Raw genomic sequence first — 18007 nt, 5'->3', positions numbered from 1 at the left:
TTGAAGTGGGTCTCCTACATTGCAGACAGATTTTTTACTATCTGAGCCACCAGGGAAAACCCTTTGCAGCCAGGACCCCTATTCCATCCTGTCTCCCTCAGAGGTCATGCATGGGGCCCTGACTACCTTGGACTCATAGAACCTCATCCACCTCTTCCACAAACTCTTCCGGTTTAATGACTCCCTTCCAGTTAGCTCTGGTGACACCACCTCACTCACTCCACTCACTATGCAAACTTCCGTTCCCCTGGAGAGCCATTCCTGGTCCATGCTGGCTTGGGACCTCCCAACACACTGCTCCCCCTTCCCTTTGCAGGTCCCCAACCCCTCTGAGACCCTGGTCCTTCTCATCTGTGGCATTCCCCACCTCTCTCACACACACACACTGCGAGGCTTGTGGAGATCTTAGTTTCTTGACCAGGGATTGAACCCACACCTCCTGCAGTGGAAGCACGGAGTCATAACCACTGGACCACCACAGAATTCCTATCCCCACCTCTTTATTGGTCTCTCCACCTCTTGAACCTTCCCCTTGACTACTTCTTTCCCAGCTGTCCAATTATTCTTCCCCAACTGCAGCTCTGATCACATTTCCCTGTTGAAAGCCCACAGCATTAGAGATCGTAAGAACAGGGGAACATGCTTATGCTATAATGTTGAGTGAAAAAAAGCAGAACACCAAATTATAGAAACAGTAAGATCTCAGCTTCACAAAAGCAAAAACAAAAAACTGTGAGTAGATTAGAGAGGAAGGAAGTGAGGAAGCAGACACCATTGGTTGTCTTTGGGGGTGGTAAATTGAGTTTTTTCCCTATGATTTTGAAATTTTCTCTAATGAATGCACACTTTGTAAATTGAAATATCAATACACTTTTTATTTTGGGAAATGAAGCTACCAAGAGGTTTCAATGCTTCCTGGATTATGTGCCAGCCCCTTACCCTGACATGGATGTCCTTTGTGATAAAGCTGTGAACCCCACTGTGTCTCAGTTCCCCTTGAGGGCTCTGTCCCAGTCAGGGGGGACTTCTCATTCCCCAGATAGCCTTGCACCTTCCTCTCCACCCCTTAACTCAGGTTGTTTCTGCCACCTGGATGCACCTCTGCTATCATGCTGGTTGCCCAGATCCTGCCCACACCCCAAGCTCCATCTCCAGGACTAGCCTTCCTAGTCCCAACTGCCCAGACATGACTTCTTTTTCTTTTCCCATTTGACTTATTCTGGCTGGTTGTGTAGGCATCTGAATTCTCATCTTTTCTATTTAGAAAAGAAGTTCCTTCAGCCTGCCATGCTCAGAGTAAAAGCATATATGTTTTTCCTCTTTTTAAAATAAACATATCACTTTTCTCTTTTAAGATTCACACACATGGTCAAAAAGTAGGAAACTATTCAATGATCTAAAGAGAAAAGTAAAAAATACCTATAATCCCACTACCTAGAGACATCCTACCACTGTTAACATACATATAGTTTGAGACTGAGATCACGCTGAATTTGCAATTCTGTATTCTCTTTTTATCCCATGTGACATTATATTTTGAAAACCTCCCCTTGATGTTGAATCTTGTTCAAATGAAACATTTGAAAGGCCTTGACATATTCCAGGGTATCAAAGCACCATAATTTATTTAACTATCCTCCAGTTGTTCAACATTTAACCGTTCCCCATTTTTAAATTTTCTAATTATTCTTGGCTGTAAAACCCTGCCCGAGCTACTGAGTCTCTGCAGCACAGATTCCCGAGAGGAGACCGAATCTGGGTCACAGAGTGTGAACATTTTTAAAGCTCTTCATACACATGACCAAAATGCTTTCCAGAAGGACTGTGTCTTCACATCCCCACTTAGGTATAGGAGGATGCCTGTTCTATTGCATTCTTGCCAACATTATTACCACAAAAAAATGCTTTGCTGGTTAAATGGGCTAATATTGTTTTCACTTGTATTTTGTTGCCTATTGATGAGGTTCACGTATCTCATATCATATCATGTGTTTATGTCATTTGTAATTTTACATCTTGGAAAAGCTTCATCCACATTATCCATTTTTTTCTGTTAAATTTTCCCAATCCAGGGATTAACCCAAATTTTACTTATTTCATTAATTTATAAGCCAGTTCATATATCAATAGTAAGAGTATTGTCTCCTCTGCAGAGTTGTTGAGTGTTTGTGGAACTAACTTGGGTCAGTGACTGCAAAGCCTGCAAAGTTTGTGTCCTCCCTGCTGCTTCTGTGCACGTGCTTGCCTCTACCGCCAGATGTGGCGTCCTGGAGGCCAGGGGCTGGGTGACCCGAGTTCAGGTTCCCCAGTGCCCTGTGCTCTGCACTGGGTCCTCAGTCAGTAATTTTTTAATGAATTAAGGGGATGTCCTGTTCAAGCAAGTACTGTTACATGAAAGCTGCTTTTTTTCTCTGGCTATGTGCACAAGGTCTGGGGTTTCCTAGGAATCAATAACCAAAGGTGACAAAAATAAGTATACAGTGTGGCCATCTCTCTCTAAGAGCACAGCTGCTCAAGTTACAGAATAAACTACCTCACTCATTATTGTCATTATTTGTTCTGAATTTTAAGGGAATCAAAATCACAATGTGATACCATCTCACCCCCACTAGGATGGCTATAATAAAAAAGATAGACACAGCAAGTGCTGGGGAGGGCGTGGAGCATCATCAGCCATTGCTGGTAGAAATATCAAAGGTGCAACCCCTTTGGAAAACAGCTGGGCAGCTCCTCAAAATATGTAACGTAGAGTTTCCGTGTGACCCAGTGTCTTAGTCCCTCCAGGCTGCGATAACAAAATAGCAATACCATAGCCTGAGTGGCTTAAACAACATTTATTTCTCGCATTCTGGAGCCTGGGAAATCCAGATTCAAGTCACCAGGGTCTGGTGAGAGCCCACTTCCTGGGTCATAGATGGTCATTTTCTCACTGTGTCCTCACGTGGTGGAAGGAGATTAGCACACTCTATGAGGTCACTTTTATTAGGGTGCTAATCTGACTCATGAGTGTGCCACCCTCATGATCTAACCACTTTCCCAAAACCCCACCTCCTGAAACCATCACATTAGGTGTTCGCGTTTTAACATATGCATTTAGGAGAAGGGGACATGGACATAACAGCCCATAACATGTAGCAATTCCCGTCCTAGGTATATGCCCAAGAGAACTGAAAACATATATAGAAACATGGATGTTCATAGCAGCATTATTCATAACAGTCAAAAAGGAGACACTACTCAATTGCCTATAACTGATGAAAGAATAAACAAAACGTGGCATACCGGTACTGTGGACTATTACTTGGCCATAGAAAGGAATGAAGTACTGATACATGCTAAACAGAGAAGAATCTTGAAAGTATTACGCTACGTGAAAACAGCTAGACACAGAAGGCTATTGCATGATACCATTTATATGAATGTCTAGAACAGGCAAGTCCATCAAGACAGAAAATAAATTAGTGGTTGACAGGAGTTGGGGGCGGGGTGGAGGTAGAGGTGGGGAACAGGCAATGATTAATGGGTGTGGGATTTCTTTAAGGATGTTAATAACGTTCTGGAATTAGTGGTGAAGGCTGCACAACCTTGAGAATACATTAAAAGCTACTGAATGGTATACTCTAAAAGGATGAATTCTATGGCCAGAGCATCCCCAACCTCTGGGATCCAGTGTCTGATGATCTGAGGTGGAGCTGATGTAATAAGAAGAGAAATAAAGTGCACAATAAATGTAACGTGCTTATTAAATCATCCTGAAACCATTCCCTCAGCCTCCGGTTTGTGGAAAAATTGTCTTCCACAAAACCGGTCCCTGGCACCAAAAAGGTTGGAGACTGCTGTCGTGTGGTGTATGATCTCTATCAATGAAAAAAGAATTCAAGAAACCTCTACTGGGGTAAGAATTGGCCTTATAAGACAGGCAATGGGCCGTTCTCACTCACAGTGGCGAGTTCCTTGGATAGAGCTGGGTTAGAGGCAGCGGCTGTGAGTAGGTCCCTAATCAGCAGCGTGTTATGTGACCAGGATCTATAAAAAAGGCCTAAGGCACCTAGGAAGAGGGTGAAAGAAAGTTGAGTGTTCCTTTATTAAATAGAATCAAACAAAAGTGGACCTAAATTAAGTTGGGATAAATAACCGCTTAGTACAGTAGAACAGGACAAGCTCTGAACTCTGAGAATCTGATTGAGTTCTGCTGCTGTCTTGCTGTGTGGCCGAGGCTCCTGCATTAGTTCCTGCATTAGCAGGAGGAGGTGATGCCGCCCAACTTGCTTCTCTTAGAAGAATGCAGTGAGGATGCAATGAAATATGACCTGTGAAGGTGTTTTGAAGGTTGTAAATTGCTGCACCTAATCATTCTCAGATACATGTCCTATTTTAGTCTACTTTGTCTTTTCTAAATATGGATTAAGAGGATGCTAATTATTAATTTGTTTTTAGTAATAATAAAAGTGTATTAAGTTAACAGTATACTTTTAGAATCATACTGTAGATTGGTAATTTCCAGAGGCAGTAAGTAGCCCATATGATAGAAGCAGTAAGAAGAAGGGGGAATGTGGCCCATGATGAGACTTGTAGAATCTTAATATCAACACAAGAGTTTGGGCTTTATATTATTGGTGGGATTTGATCAGGAAAGTGTCTGATGTAAGGGGATATGATGATCTCTGACACAGGATAGTTGCAGAGAGGATTCCAGTCTGGGTAAGATTGACAAGCTCCAGGCAGCTATATCCTAGCTGGAATGGAGAGGAGAAAGAGGTGCCACCTGGGCAGAACCCCTAATAGGAATGAAGAGAGCAGAGAGCCTGGTTTTGTTTGTCCAGAGCCACTGAGATGGACCAGCCACCCCTATGAAAGAGGACCTCATCACAAAAGCCCCCAGGCAGAGATAATGTGGCTTTGATGGCCAAAAAAAAAAAAAAAAAAGCATACAACAATCTTTATTTTTTGTAAAGGAAAATTTTTAAAGACACATCACTATGATGAAAAAAGTTAAAATATATATTATTTTTTTAAGTCATTTAGCCTCTAGTAATGCTTGGTACAGTATACAAGGAGCCCTGCTGATATGCCTTCTGAGTATATATATTTTAAGATTATCCTTCTTTGATTTATTTTATATAATAATGGGTTTCCACTGAGGTCCCCCAAGCTTCCCACCAGCACCATTCAGGAGAAATGAAATCTGGGCCAGACAGAAGGAACCCTTATCAGGCTTGTCAGCTCCTTTTATTGGGGAGTTATTTGGTTGCTAGTTTTGTGTGTTTGTAAACAGAAAAAGGACTAGAACAGAAAGGATTCTGCCTTTTAAATGTGGAGTCCCAGTCACATTTGCAGAGTGCTGTGGAGCTGGTCCTCAGTCCCTAGGGACTCTGAGATGCTCTTGCCCCTTGTGTCCAGGTGGGTGGATTTGAACAATCAGATCCCGGCTTTGGCTTGCACTGAAGTGAGGTGATTTCAGACCCTTATGTGAAGAGGAAGCACTGTCGTCTGTCTGTGTGGGAGCCTCTGAGAGTGGGAGAGGATATGGAAGAGGGAGTGGGGTGGAGAGGGAGCTGGGTCACCCTTAGTGTGCTAGGGCTTGGCCAATTCTGCAGGGTGTCAGAGCTGGGGGAGGGCAGGTTGGAATAAACTTGAATTTCAGATAAATAATTTTTTAGTATAAGTATGTTCCCACTAGAGACTTCCCTGTAACTCAAATGGTAAAGAATCTGCCGGCAATGCAGGAGACCAGGGTTCTATCCCTGGGGTGGGAAGTTCCCTTGGAGAAGGGAATGGCAAGCCACTCCAGTATTATTGCCTGGAGAATCCCATGGACAGAGGGACCTGGCAGGCTATAGTCTGTGGGGTTGCAAAGAGTCGGACACGACTGAGCGACTAACACATGTGTTCCCACTATCGCACACGACATACTTATACTTTAAAAAACACCTGTTGTTTATCTGAAATTCAAATATAACTGGACATCTTGGCCCCTCGTCTCAGTCACCTAATCTGGCTGCCTGGGGAATTCTGGTTCTTTATCTCGTACCACCCCCACCAGGTACACCCTGTGAACTACCAGCTGACCTGTCCAGAACAGAACCCATGCAGAATAGTAGATTATGAGGAGGTCCTCCTAGCTTATTTTCTTCTGTTCCAAACCAGTTCATTCCTCATTCCTCTTTGCCTCTCACCTTTCTCAGGACTGGCAAACAGCATGCCTATGGCAATGGGCCCATGGGGTCCTCTGAATACTCAAGAGCAAAGGGGCAGCAGGCATGGCAGTGCCCAAGGCAAGCTGCTGGGAGCCCTTTCAGGCTTCGCCACAGAGGCGCTGAACACACTAAGCAGTAACTTCACTGTGGCCAAATCAAACCTGCAGCCTGCAGACAGGAGAGATCGGGTTTCTGAAGTGCTGGGGAGTTAGGAATGCCAGTGGAGTTGTAAATATGCACAGGCACCTCCTCTGGGCTTCCCCTTGGAGACCAGAATTCCAAACATTCCCCTCTCCTGGGGTTTTTCCTGGTGTGGTCCTGGGACCTCCCAGACCCAAACCATCTGCAGGGCTGGTTTTAAAAGCAGATGCTGAGGCCAGTGTAAGGCCTGAGGTTTGTTGTATTCTCAGGTGTCCCTGTTACTCCACCTGCTATGATGTAGGTATCCCTTTACACACACACACACACACACACACACACACGCCTCTTTCATGTGGTTGGACATGTCCTGTGAAGTGTGCACAGGGAAAAGCAACAAACCCTTAATTAGGCCTTGTTTACCTGTTGTTGTGACTGATACCTGTTACTATTTACTAGTTAAGTATTTTGCATAAGCATGTATGAAGGGGCTCAATATTTGATCATCATTGTTAGTAGAGAAGAAAACTGGTTAGCATTTGTTTGGACCCTCCTGTCGGAGAAGGCAATGGCACCCCACTCCAGTACTCTTGCCTGGAAAATCCCATGGATGGAGGAGCCTGGTGGGCTGCAGTCCATGGGGTCGAGAAGAGTCGGACACGACTGAGCGACTTCACTTTCACTTTTCACTTTCATGCATTGGAGAAGGAAATGGCAACCCACTCCAGTGTTCTTGCCTGGAGAATCCCAGGGATGGAGGAGTCTGGTGGGCTGCCATCTATGGGGTCGCACAGAGTCCCATGACTGAAGTGACGCAGCAGCAGCAGCAGCCTAAGGTGTGAGATCATTTTTAAGCTACAAACTCCTTTCTGGAAGACTGTTTGCAGAATTCCATCAGCTTTTACTGAAGCTTTCTCTTCATTCATAACCTTTGCATGTGCACAGGGATCTTAGCATCTATTAAGACCTGCCGCACAGATTCTTGCCTTTTTGGTGGGTGTATGTGTGTTTGATATATTAATCTCTTAAGCGTTTTCACTCTCAGGTGCAGTTTGCCAAAATTACCCTTTCCAACAGGCCTTTCTGAAGACCTCTCTCACACCTAGCACTCTCTTCTGGCTCACCCCATTGTCTGTTTAGTGAATGGGAGAGAGGAACACTGAGGCATGCTAAGCTTAGCTGAGCCATTTGGACCCTATTGGGTTACAGCACATCGTTTTACCTGGATTTACACCCTCTGTTGCTATTGGCCTTCTGGCTGCAGGAAGAGTCAGATTACAGCAGGAGAGGCCAGGAGGATTAGTGCCGAGATACGCAGAGGCCAGCTGATAATTACTTCGAGGGTCATGTCTCAAAATAGACTCTGGTTCCTCTTTCTGGCCTCAGAGAGAGGAAAAGCTGCCCTTTCCCTGTCCAGCTGGCTCCTCATATTCTCTCTGCTAGTCCCTCCTGGACCTTTACTCTTGTTCTTTTTTCCCCTGGTGGCTCAGTGGTAAAGAATCCAGCTGCTAATGCAGGAGACGTGGGTTCAATCCCTGGGCTGGAAAGATTCCCTGGAGAAGGAAATGGCAACCCACTCTAGTATTCATGCCTGGAAAATCCCATGGACAGAGTAGCCAGGCGGGCTACAGTCCATGGTGTCTCAAAAGAGTCAGACACAGTTTAGCAACTAAACAATAACAACAATTTATATACAGTAGAATTTGGCTTCTCTGGTGTACACACACACACACACACACACACTCAGTAGTGTCTGACTCTTTGCGACCCAGTAGGCTGTAGCCTGCCAGGCTTCTCTGTCCATGGGATTTCCTAGGCAAGAATACTGGAGTGGTTCCCCATTTCTTACTCAGGCGATCTTCCAGACCCAGGGTACAACATGTGTCTCTCGTGTCTCCTGCACTGTTAGGCAGATTACCACTGTGCCACCTGAGAAGCCCTCTCTGGTGTGTAATTCTTTGGATTTGACAAAGGTATATGGATGTGTAACCACCAACACAATCGTGGTATGTAACAGTCCCATCACCCCGAAAGATCTCTTCTTGCCGCCCCTTTTAGTCAAACTCTCCCCAACCCCTGGCAACCGCTGATCTGTTTTCAGTCCCTGAAGTTTTGCCTTTTCCAGAATGCCATATAAATGGAGTCATTTATGTATGTAGCCTTTTGAGTGTGGCTTCTTTCACTCAGCGTAATTAACTTAAGACTCATCTATGTTATGTGTTATCATGAGATTGTTCCATTTGAACATAACTTTGCATGTGATTTGGGCAGATACTAGGAGTGAGCTTGCTGGTCAAGTGTATGTATGAGAAATGCCAGACTGTTTCCAAAATGGCTGTACCATTTTTCATTCGTACTAGCAAGGTATGAGAGTTCTAGCTGCTACACACTCTTACCAGTACCAGTGTTGGCAGTTCTTTCTTCTTTTCATTTTTCAAAAAATATTTATTTTTATTTATTACTTATTTCTGTGCAGTCTGTGCTCTGGGAAAAATGGGCAAAACAGGGCTTCATATAGTTAGATCTTTTTAGGAGAAGATTTTATGAGTCCCAATTCTTGCATCTTCTATACCTAGAGAAACACTGGAAAGTGAAAGTGAAGTCTCTCCGTTGTGTCTAACTCTTTGTGACTCCATCAACTGTAGCCTACGAGGTTCCTCCATCCATGGAATTTTCCAGGCAAGAGTACTGGTGTGGGTTGCTGCTTCCCAACCCAGGGATTGAACCCAGGTCTCCAGCATTGCAAGCAGACGATTTTACAATCTGAGCCACCGGGGAAGCTCAGAGAAACACTGACATAATTAATGGTGACATCTGCTTTGGCTATTAAGGATAATTTTACAATTAAAAGTCAAAATAGAGTAGCTATGGCTCAGACATCCAAGGAAATAACTAGGTGATACTATGGGTATAATTTCAGACTAGACCTTGTATTGCTAAACACTTGAGTTTTCTGAGTTGTGTTAGGCTTGGATGCCACAAAACATTCTCAAAACAATGTCTGCTGACAGCTAGCAACTGCAACCTTACTTTTTATAAAACTAGGCAACCGGCTACCTGACCACAAGTCTCCCTGAAGTGCCTGGTCCAGAGCACAGTTTCAGGCCTGTGCTTCTGTAAGGAAATGAGATTTATTTTGTCAATTAAAATTCCAGTTGTCATTCCTCCAACTACTTCTAATTCTGTTACACCAAAATGGCAGACCAAGGGATTGAGATTTTAATCATACAGGACTCATATCTAGGACTTGGAACTCAGAAATACTTCCGATTCTGTGTCTATTCTCCAAACTGAGACAGTCTTATGCCACATTTTAACAGGAAGTTGTCAGAGTCATGGGCTTCCCTGGTGGCTCAGACGGTAAAGAATCCGCCTGCAATGCGGGAGACCTGAGTTTGATCCTGAGTTGAGAAGATCCCCTGGAGGAGGGCATGGCAGTCCACTCCAGTATTCTTGCCTGGAGAATCCCATGGACAGAGGAGCCTGGCAGGCTACAGTCCATGGGGTTGCAAAGAGTCAGACACGACTGAGCCACAAAGCGCACTATTTATTTGGCTACTTTTGGTCTTAGCTGTGGGACACGGGATCTTTGTTGCATCATGAGGGATCTTTCATTGAGATGTGCAGACTCTCTAGTTTTGGCACGTGGGCTCAGCAGTTATGGCATGTGGGCTTAGTTGCTCTGAGGCTTTTGAGATCTTAGTTCCCGACCAGGGATCAAACCCACGTCTCCTGCATTGCAAGACAAATTTTTAACCACTGGACCACCAGGGACGTCCCTATTTTCATTTTTTAAATTTAATTTTATTCTAACCATTTTAATAGTGTTTAGTAGTATCTCGTTTTTTGTAAGAAATTTGCATTTCCTTAATGGCTAATTATTTCCATCTTTCTCTGTTTGCCATCCTTATATCGTCTTGGTAAATCGTCTACTTAAATATTTTGCTCTTTTAAAAAGTGGTTTGAGGGTTTTTTTATTTTTGATTTGACAGCTCTTTGTGAATTTTGGATTCAAGTCTTTTAATCAGATATGTGATCTACAAATAACTTTTTCCATTCTATAGCTTGTCTTTTCATTTTCTTAACAGTGTCTTTTGAAGGCAAATGTTCTTAATTTTGATGATGTCTAATTTATCAATTTATCTTTTCTTTTATGAATCATGTTTTGCTGTGGTATATAAGAAATTTTTGCCTAACCCAAGGTGTTTTCTTCTGGAAGTTTAATAGTTTTAGGTTTTACATTTAGGCCTATGAACCATTCTGAATAAATGTTTGTAATATTTTGTGAGATTTGAGTTAATCATATGGCTATTCAATTGTTCTAGCACCATTTGCTGCAAAAGATGATCCTCCTCCATTTAGTTGCCTTTGTATATTTGTCAAAAATATGTAACACCTTTATTTAGGCGTGATAGATGATCTGCAGGCATTTTTTCCCATTCTATGGGTTGTCTTTTCACTTTCCTAATGGTTCCTTTTGAAGCACAAGGCTTCTTAATTTTGATGAAGTGCAATTTATCTTTTCTTCTTTTATCATTTGTGCTTTTGATGTAATGTCTAAGAAATCACTGCCTAATCCTAGGTCATTGAGAGGTATTCCTATGTTTTCTTCTCAGAATTTATAGCTATAGCTTTCATATTTAGGTCTTTGATCCATTTTGAGTTAATCTTGTATATGGTACGAGGTAAAGTCTCCTACCTCATATGGATAGCAAGTTTGCTGAAAAGACCATTCTTTTCCCATTGAATTGTCTTGGTATCCTAGTCAAAACTCAGCAAGTCATAAACATAAGGGTTTATTTCTGGACTCAATTCTGTTGCACTGACCTATATTTCTTTTGTTAAAACAGTGCTGCACCAGTTTAATTACGGTAGCTTTATAGGAAGTCTTGAACTTGAGTAGTATTTCTTCCACCTTGGTTCATCTTCTTCAGAATTACTTTGGCTAGTCTAGTTGCTCTCTCCAGGGATACTCTGTCTCATGTCTGCCAGCCTCACCAAGCATGCCCCTCTCCCCAAGCCCAGGCTTCCCAGAGATCTCCACTTGCCCTGTGCTCTCCTCTACTCCTGTTTGCTTGGCATGATTCAGTTCCTGCTTCCTGCTGCTGGTTCTCTGTCGGTTGTGACCACTTATCTCCTCAACTGGACTGTAAGCTTCCATGTATCAGAAGTCTTCTTTGCTTGTAACAAACAGGTGGGATTTTTCTCTGGGATGTGTTTATATACAATGACAGTGGTAGGATTCTGGGGTGAATGGGGCTGGGGGTCGGGAGTTTTGACCATCAGCCGAGTTGCCCCCTCCCTGAAGGCTCCTCAGGGAGGCATCTGGGGGTGCCAGGAAGTGCTTGAGGGGAGCCCACAGTGTCTTTCAGCCAGAACATTAGAGTCTATCGTGCAGTTGAGGAGGAAGCAAGACAGAGATGGGAGAGGAAAAATCTCTTTGTGCATTGACTGGGGATGGACACGGTATGGGTCGTCTCCAGGGAAAGATGGCACTGCCTCCAGCATGGAGCCCACATGGCTGTGGGCCTGAGAGCCTGGGTGGAAGTCAGGGCCACCTCGGAGAGTGGGTGGGGTGGGGAAAGCCTTCAGGTAGAAGGCAGAGCAGCGCCAAGGACAGGACATCTACATCCAGAGAAAAAGAAGACCCTGGAAGAAGCATGTGGGAGCTGCTGCTGATCACTGCCTGGCAACTAAAGTCTCAAGGGGAGGCTCTTTGGGATCCAAATGGATAAGTAGACTGGAGACCAATTCAGGGCTCCCGGTGGGGATACGGGTGGAACCACAGCAGAAGGCACAGGTCCAGCCTGGGCTCCGCTGCAGCAGTTGGGACTAAGAACTATGTGTTTGGAGGGAGTGGCTGAGGCCTAGAAAGCTGAGCCTGTGTGACTTCTGTCTGATATGGCCTGAGTCAGGGGCAGGACCAGAATCCCTTCACCCAGACTGCCCAGGAGCTGTACCTGCCAAGAGCAGTTTTGGCCAAACGGCACCTTTTGTTGTTCAGTCGCTCAGTTGTGTCAGACTCTTTGCAACCCCATGGACTGCAGCAAGCCAGGATTCCCTGTTCTTCAGGATCTCCTGGAGTTTGCTCAGACTCAAGTCCTTTGAGTTGGTGATGCCATCCAACCATCTCATCCTCTGTCGTCCCCGTTTCCTCCTGCCCTCAATCTTTCCCAGCATCAGGGTCTTTTCCAGTGAGTTGGCTCTTCGCATCAGGTGGCCAGAGTATTGGAGCTTCAGCTTAAGCATCAGTCCTTCCAGTGAATATTATGGGTCAATTTCCTTTAGGATTGACTGGTTGGATCTCCTTGCTGTCCAAGGGACCAGATCTGGAATGTGCTCTGTCAACTAGCTTTTGTGGGTTGTGTTGTGTTTTCCCTCATTTTTTCAGTGAGTATTGCTTTCAAAAGAACTTCAGCTTTGTCCCTGTGACCTGATGACAGTGGTGTCTCTCTGCACACATCTCTGTCAGCACAGAGATGGGCATCCATGTGGAGTGGGGGTGAAGGAGGGTGTCCACCAACTGGTGTGTTGGGGGGAGGGTCATCGGGAGGCCCTGGTGCTGGTGTAGAGAAGGAGATGAGACCTGTGTGGACACTGATCCCTGCTGGCTGGGGACCTCATCCTCCCCTCCATCCCCAGAGGACTTCACACAGTGCTGTGCATCAGCAGCTATTTGCTTCTTGGAGCTGATCCCTGGGGAATAGCCGGCTAAGGCTTCTCCATGAGAGAGCAGTCCTTTGTCCTGTGTGGACCCTGTCACTCTTTCAAACGATGAAGTCCTATCCCTCTCAAGGAAACTTCCTTGCAGTGGCCTTGCCACCCCAACACCCACAGCTCTGACACAGCATCCCCAGGACACCTAACCTTGTCGCCTTTGGTACTATGGACATAGCCAGGATAATCATTCTGTGACTCAGCATCGTTAGGGCCATATTCTGTCGCAGGCCAGCCAAGCTCTGGGCTCTGAGGACATCAGGGAGCCTGACTGATTGCACTTGGCTGCTCCCAGTAGTTGGCTGTGGGTGGGAGCCCTTGGCATCTGTTTGCTGGCAACTAGGTGTGTGTTTGCTACAGTGGGACCTGGGGGCTCTGAGCCCTGGGAGTGGGAGGGTCGTGGTTGGGGCGCCAGTGCCTGCTCCAGGACTCAGCTCTTGTCCTCATCTCTTCCTCTGCAGCTCGTCTCCAACGTCCTCATTTTCTCCTGCACCAACATTGTGGGTGTGTGCACCCACTACCCGGCTGAGGTCTCGCAGAGGCAGGCCTTCCAGGAGACCCGGGAGTGCATCCAGGCACGGCTCCACTCACAGCGGGAGAACCAGCAGCAGGTGGGTGAGGCCCTCCTGCCCTGCGCGGCTGCCCAGCTGCTGCCTGCCCGCCAGCGATGCTCAGGGCAGCTGTCCAGCCCCTCCTGGGTGGGGGCCCAGGCCGTGGGGGATGTTTCCTCTGGAGGGTGCCCAGCATTCTTGGCTCTGTGGGAATGCTCTCAAGAAGCTTTGGAGAATGAGCTCTGGGCTCAAGCTTTGGGCTGAGAGTGCCTGCTCAGCCTCCCTGTGGTTCGCACTCAAACTGAGCACCCAGGCCCTGGGAGGCAGGAAGCGGCCCTCCCTCCTGACCCCAGGGCTGATGAACTGGATGATGAGAGCATCAGCATTCCCTCCTGGGATGAAGGTGCTCCCGGGGAGGGGGAGGGGGAAGGAGAGAAGCCCAAGCTGTCAGCCCCATGATGCCCTCACGAGGCACTTCCCATGTGCCGAGTTCTGGGGTCTGGTTAGTTCGAGAAAGGAAGACGGCCATGTCTCACCCTAAACCTCACCCTCAGGATTCCGGGGCCAGGAGGCAGGTCACTCATTCAGGCCACACACTCGGGGGCTTCTCTCCGTGAGCCCCAGGCAGAGAGACCTGCCCCCGCATGCTCCTCTGGCTGAGGGTGGGGTGGAGATTGAGGACTTGTCAGGGTTCCCTGCCTGGCATCCTGGGGCGTCCTGTTCGGGGTTCGGGTCTGGCCAGGTCACCCTTGTGTCTTCTCATGCGTGTGAACTGGATAGAAGCTCTGAGTCTGTACCGGGCACACTGCTCCCAGACAGCAGGCCTGGAGGGAGACCCGGGGGCAGCTGGGGGTGGGAAGCAGGCCGGCCGGCCAGGTGCTGGGGCTCCCACTGGGCTCAGACTCATCCTGGCTCTCAGAGGGAAGGTCACTACTCCGAGCCGGAGGGGCCTCGCTCTGTTCTTAGGTTAGCGTCTCCCCGCAGCCTGCCCAAACGCTGGCGGAGCTCTGTTCTGAGCTGCGCGCCACGTCAGGCGGGTGGCAGGTGTAAACATGGAAGGTCTGCCTTTGATCGTGAGAACAGGGAGCCGGAGGCGTGGACAGCAGAGCGGTAGTCACGTGCGCCCTCCTGCCTGGCACAGCGGGTGCTCCGTGAACCCTGCATGAGCTCAGTCCCCACGAGCGCGGAGCTCATCACAGTGTGAGGCACCCCTCTGCCTCTGTCTGGGTTCAGTCTAGGGAGTTACAGTGACCTGGCTGGTGACACAGACAGCTGAGCCAGGGGGCAGAGTTCCACAGTGCCTCTCCAGGCCGCCCACCCCCATAGTCTGCCCCTGCTTCCCTTGCAGCCCTGTGCGGGGCCGCTGTGCCTGGCCGGGTCCCCAGCTCAGGCTGTCCCATCTGAGGCCTGGCCTTCCCATGCGTGCTCTTGGTCCCATCTAAGCTCCTGGTCCAGCTCTTGAATGAAACCCATGCCCAGAGGTGTCCCTGAGTCTTCCCACTGTCTCTTCTTGACACGGTTACCTCACTTCTGCACCCTACTCACCCCCAAGCCCCTATCTGCCTCAAAAGCCCCCTCTCTCATGCCCGTCTCAGGCCCCAGCATCACTTACCTGAGATCAGGATAACTTCCCGCCCCTTCTGGTTTAGGGAGTGCCTCCCACACCGCCCCCCTCCCCCACGCCTGGACCTCACCCTTTTGCAGTAAAATTAGCATTTATAGCATTTACAGTTCATCACAGTTTACTTGTGCTGGCCCTGGCCAGGCTAGACATTCCAGCAAATCCACAGGGATCTTGGGGGAGGTAGGGGGGAATATATTCTCCAAACCATGTTTCAGGCCAGGGAGGGGAGGCCTGCTTCCAGGGGACAGGCACTCCTCACCCAGCCATGGCCCGGAGTCCAGCCTCCTCTGCCCTCTGCAGAAGGGGGTGCTCCTAGATCCGAGGATGCTCCTCAGTGCCACCTGATGAGGGAATCCAGCACGTTCCCCACCCATCCCCTGCCCACTCCTCCTGGTCCTCAGCCCCGGAACTAGCTGAAATGTAGGAAGGTCTCTCATGAATCTAAACAATTTGTTGCACACTTTCTCCCAGTCGTCCTATATTTCCACAGAATTGTCCTTCATTTGTATTTTTATCACCAGTAGCTGTTTATGGAGAGTTCAGTAAATATGAGATGGCCTGTAATGGCCGTGTCCACTGATGGAGGTCCTGACCAGAGGTTAGGCCTGTCCACAGAGAGCACCATTCCTCACTAGTTTATCAGAGCTTCCTGAGCATAAGACTGTCTGCTCTAAGCCCAACAAGACATATTGCCACCTTCAGGAGGCCCCAGTAACAGGCTGAAATGCAGAGTGATGGGGGACTCTACAGGAAGGCTCAGCATGGCAAGGGATGCTGGCAGCTGGAGCCAGGACCCTCCTTCTGGGAAGGGGGTGAGCCCAAGGAAGGGTAGCAGCATGTGTGAGGATGGTGATTCTAGGTGAGGAGCAAGGCCTTGACCTTGGTGACCTGGAAGATGGGAGTGCCATGGGCAAAGGCAGGGAACTTGAGAAGAGCCACTGGGAGGGTGAGCATGCTGTGGGCATGATGTCAGGTGCTGGCTGAAGACTTGGGGACCTGGACCAGGGAGTGGCTTGGGAGGTGACCAGGGGAGGTACTGGTGGAAGCCTTGCTCCCTGATGGCAGGAGTGAGCAGGAAGAGGACAGAGGTGGGGCAGGAAGGAGGGAGGGGAACTAGACAGGTGCAGGAGCAGAAGTCTTAGGGCATGGGGAGGGAGTGGTCCAGCTTCCACTGCTGGGGGATGGGAGGGAAGATGGAGGGGCTGCGGGCCGCCAGGAGGAAAGGCCCCAGATGAGAGGATCCGTGAGTAAGCCTGGCAGAGCGCCTAGCATGGGGAGGGGCTGCAGAGGGTGTGGGCAGAGGCTGCATACTCTGGGGGCTGCTGAACCTCTGGAGCAGGCAGGCCCCAGAGGAGAACTCAGAGAGGAGGCCACATCCAGACTCCATCAAGGGCTGACGTGACCCTCCCCCACTTCACAGGGTGGCCCTGGCCCCTCTCCCTACTTCCCTCCAACCTCCCCCTCAGCTGATCTTAATTTCTCAGTTTCTCATGTCAGGGATTTTTCCCGTCCTCCTGGGCCACCATCCTGTGAAAATGGAGCACGTCATTCTCTAGTCCCCACGAAGTCCTCTGTGACCACCCCACTTCTCCCTAGCCTCAGGCAGGTGCCCCTGCTCCATGCCCCATAGTACCTGTAACGCAGGAGACCGGGAACTTGTGAAGGCGGAACCTGGCCCCAGTTATCACTTCTGGCACCCAGCATGATGCCTGGAACACGGTCAGTTTGCAGTGAATATTTGATGACTGAATGAATCTCATCTAAAGCTCCAACAACCCCATCCCCATTTATATAAGCAACTGGAGGCTCAGAGAAGTTCAGTCATTTGCCCAAGGTCTCTGACCCAAGGTGCTTGGTATTACAGGCTCACCCGGAGCGCTTTTCCCCATGTAACCGAAGAACCAGGAGGTGTCCCAGGGAGATGGGGGCCAGGTGGCCCTGAGGCATGTCTCTGTCCCCAGCATGCAAGTGTCAGCCCCCTGAGTTTGAGGAGAGCCTGAGAGGTTTTCCAGGGCCCTGCGGTGGGGACACAGGTGTAGAGGAGTGAAGCCTGGGGAGGGGAAGGGACTGCCAAGCTGGGGAGAGGCTATGATGAAAGCATCTGCTTCCCCTCCAGGAGCGGCTCCTGCTGTCTGTCCTTCCCCGTCACGTTGCCATGGAGATGAAAGCCGACATCAACGCCAAACAGGAGGATATGATGTTCCATAAGATTTACATCCAGAAACATGACAACGTGAGGTAGGGGCGAGGCTGGGGGGCGAGGGCAGGGTGGGAAGACTGAATCCCATAGGAGATGGCATGTCCCTTTCCTTCACTTCAGGAGGGCACAGCCCAACCAGGGGGTCTGGTGGCTTTGGAATGTGTGTTGTCTGGGGCACCCCAGCCCTGCCCCTCTCGGTCTGGTAAGTGAATTAGTACTGTGGGGAGGAGGTGAGGCTGTAGGAAGGAGGAGAAAGGAGAAAACACCACAAGCAGCTGTTGGAGAAACCCCTAGCCTAACAAGGGAGGCAGAAAGCAGACTTGGGACCTCAGTGTCACCATCATCATCTCAATCTTCACCAGCATCCGGCATCTCTGGCAACCTCCATGCCTTCTAAGCAGTGTGTGCCAGGCACTGCACCAGGCGTTATCCACCTCATTGCTAATCCTGTCAGGAGGCTGACAACCCTGCGGGGTGGGGACCCTTTTCAGCATCCTCTGAGAATGAGCTCAGAATGGCTGAGACCCTTGCCCAAGGTCACTTGGCAGGGAGTGATAGAGCAGGGTGCACCAAGGTCTCC

At 48.5% G+C, this 18007-nt stretch overlaps 1 protein-coding gene across 1 annotated transcript in view; it reads left to right on the top strand.

Moving 5' to 3' along the window:
- Positions 1-18007, top strand: part of ADCY5 (adenylate cyclase 5) — a 158903-nt gene that overhangs the window by 77919 nt on the left and 62977 nt on the right. The window contains exons 2-3 of the mRNA XM_027535785.1: positions 13514-13663; positions 17344-17465. Coding sequence (XP_027391586.1) covers positions 13514-13663; positions 17344-17465 — 272 coding nt within the window. The remainder of the gene's footprint in view (positions 1-13513; positions 13664-17343; positions 17466-18007) is intronic.

This window comes from Bos indicus x Bos taurus, chromosome 1 (genome assembly GCF_003369695.1).
Source record: "Bos indicus x Bos taurus breed Angus x Brahman F1 hybrid chromosome 1, Bos_hybrid_MaternalHap_v2.0, whole genome shotgun sequence".
NCBI classification, from domain to species: Eukaryota; Metazoa; Chordata; class Mammalia; order Artiodactyla; family Bovidae; genus Bos; species Bos indicus x Bos taurus.
This window is presented reverse-complemented; position numbering and strand designations above follow the sequence as displayed.